The sequence below is a fragment of the Ailuropoda melanoleuca genome, chromosome 13 (genome assembly GCF_002007445.2).
Source record: "Ailuropoda melanoleuca isolate Jingjing chromosome 13, ASM200744v2, whole genome shotgun sequence".
NCBI lineage: Eukaryota > Metazoa > Chordata > Mammalia > Carnivora > Ursidae > Ailuropoda > Ailuropoda melanoleuca.
Window position 1 is genome coordinate 90506755 of NC_048230.1, and position 1871 is coordinate 90508625.

General features: G+C 56.2%; 1 protein-coding gene across 1 annotated transcript in view; it reads right to left on the reverse strand.

Annotated features, from left to right (window-relative positions):
* Positions 1-18: 18 nt before the first annotated feature.
* Positions 19-1871, reverse strand: part of LOC117795753 — an 11214-nt gene continuing 9361 nt past the window's right edge. The window contains exon 3 of the mRNA XM_034641615.1: positions 19-321. Within this exon, the coding sequence (XP_034497506.1) occupies positions 211-321 (111 nt within the window). The 3' untranslated portion in view covers positions 19-210. The remainder of the gene's footprint in view (positions 322-1871) is intronic.

A 1871-nucleotide genomic window follows, 5' to 3' on the forward strand; every position in this document is an offset into this window, starting at 1 on the left:
GAGGGGGGTGGGCTTTAATTATTGAGATAATTATTATTTTAAAAAAGAGAAAGAAACTATAAGGAAGGGGAAGGGGAAAAAAGACCAAATGCAGCGCCTGTGTCTTCTCTGAAACCACGCGGAAATGGACGCAGGGAATGGGCGGCCTGCGCGCCGAGCGCTGCGGGCCGGGCCCTAGTTTGTAACTCCAGGAGGGGTGCCAAGGAGGCGTCAGCTCGGGCTCCGGCGGCCGCTCGGCGCGCGGTGGAGGCTGGTGGCGAGGAAAAAATGGGCCATTGCCCGAGCGATCAGTCCATATAAGGCTGGGCTCCACTCACGAACCTGGGGAGAGGGGGGGAGAAGAGGGGGAGAAAGAGAGGGAGGGAAAGAGAGAGAGAGGGAGGGGGAGCGAGAGAGGGAGTGAGAGAAGGGTGGAAAAAAAGGGGGGGGACATTAAAACGCAAAGGTTGGACACGTGTGGGCGGGTCTTGGAAGTCAAGTGGATGAAGACAGTATTTGCAGATGTGAAATTGTGGGTTTTGGGGAGCTCCGCGCTCCCAGCCAACAGCCCTCTAGAGCAAGATGAGAGGTGTAACGTGTCAATTAATTGCAAAGACGGGGCGAGCCTTTTTTACCCAGTATTTACATACAAAGGACCACCGCGTCGCTCGCTAGTCCACACACTTGAAAAGGCCTTTTTAACAAATTGCATCTTTAAAAAAGCGGGGGAGGAGGAGAGAAAACAAAACAGAAACCAAGAGGAGAAAAAAAAAAAAAAAAATCCTCCTTAACATTCACCGGTTCCTACCTCCCCACCCCCGTGCGCCCGCCCCCAGCAACCCGGAAAATTGGCGATTTGTGGCGCCTTTGGAAAAGGGGGAGGGGGCGAAGGCTGAGCCGCGGAAATCTCTCCTCATCGCCGGTGGTTCCCTAAACAAGATCCGGTTCAAATGGCAAGAGCCCAACTTCTGTAAGCCTCCTAGGTCAATATTTTGGTTGAGGCTTAAGGATGAGTACTAGAAATGACAAGGCAAGTAATTGATTCTAGTTAACGCCGAAAGAGCCCGAAACCCAGGAGAGGGATCGGCTCGGGGCCGGCCGGAGCCACCACCAAACGACCCCACCCCCCTCCAAGCCATCCTTTATTTGCTAAAGACTTATTTATTTCCTTCACTCCGCCTCTCTCTCCCCAACCCCCTTTCATTTCTATGCGGCCGGGGAGGACTGAGCAGTTCACTTGCTGTTTTGAGGCGGCCCAGAGAGGGGAGCGTCGGGGGGGAGGGTGGGGAACTCGAACTTGGGCCGGGTTCTGTCCGCGGCCTCGCTGCCTCTGGGCTCCGCGGGCTGCGTTCTCTGGGTGGAGGAAAGGACAGACGGCCCCGCGCCCTTCCTGCCCCTTATTATGCCTCGCTCTCCAGGCCCCCTCCGTCTCCAGCCTCCACCAGCCGTGGGGCGGTGGGAAGGAAGGGGGGGGGGGACAGGGACTCTGCATCCAGCCTGGGTGAGGACCCGAAAGCGGAAGAGGAAGGGGGTCGCAAGGCAGGCGGATAGGTGCTGTGTTTTCCTCGGAGTTTTCTTTTCCCAAGCAAATCCTTAATTTCGTCTCCTTTTGGTTGCCCCAGGAGCGCGATCTGAGCACTCGCTCCAGGCTCCCAGCTTGCGTTAGGTTTGTGTGAAGTTCCCGACGTCTCGCCAGCCTGGGAACTGAACTTTCCTGGGACAGCACCTTCTCCTAGGCGCTGGGGAGAAGTCCAAGCTATATTTCCTGCCCCTCTTTCCAGTTTTTGTTGTTGTTGTGTTTGTTGGGGGGAGTGGGTGAGGGAAAGGTTTGCTACCTGATGCTCCCATCCGTCCCAGAAAAGCGTCAGGAAGGTGCTTTGCGGGGGGGGGGG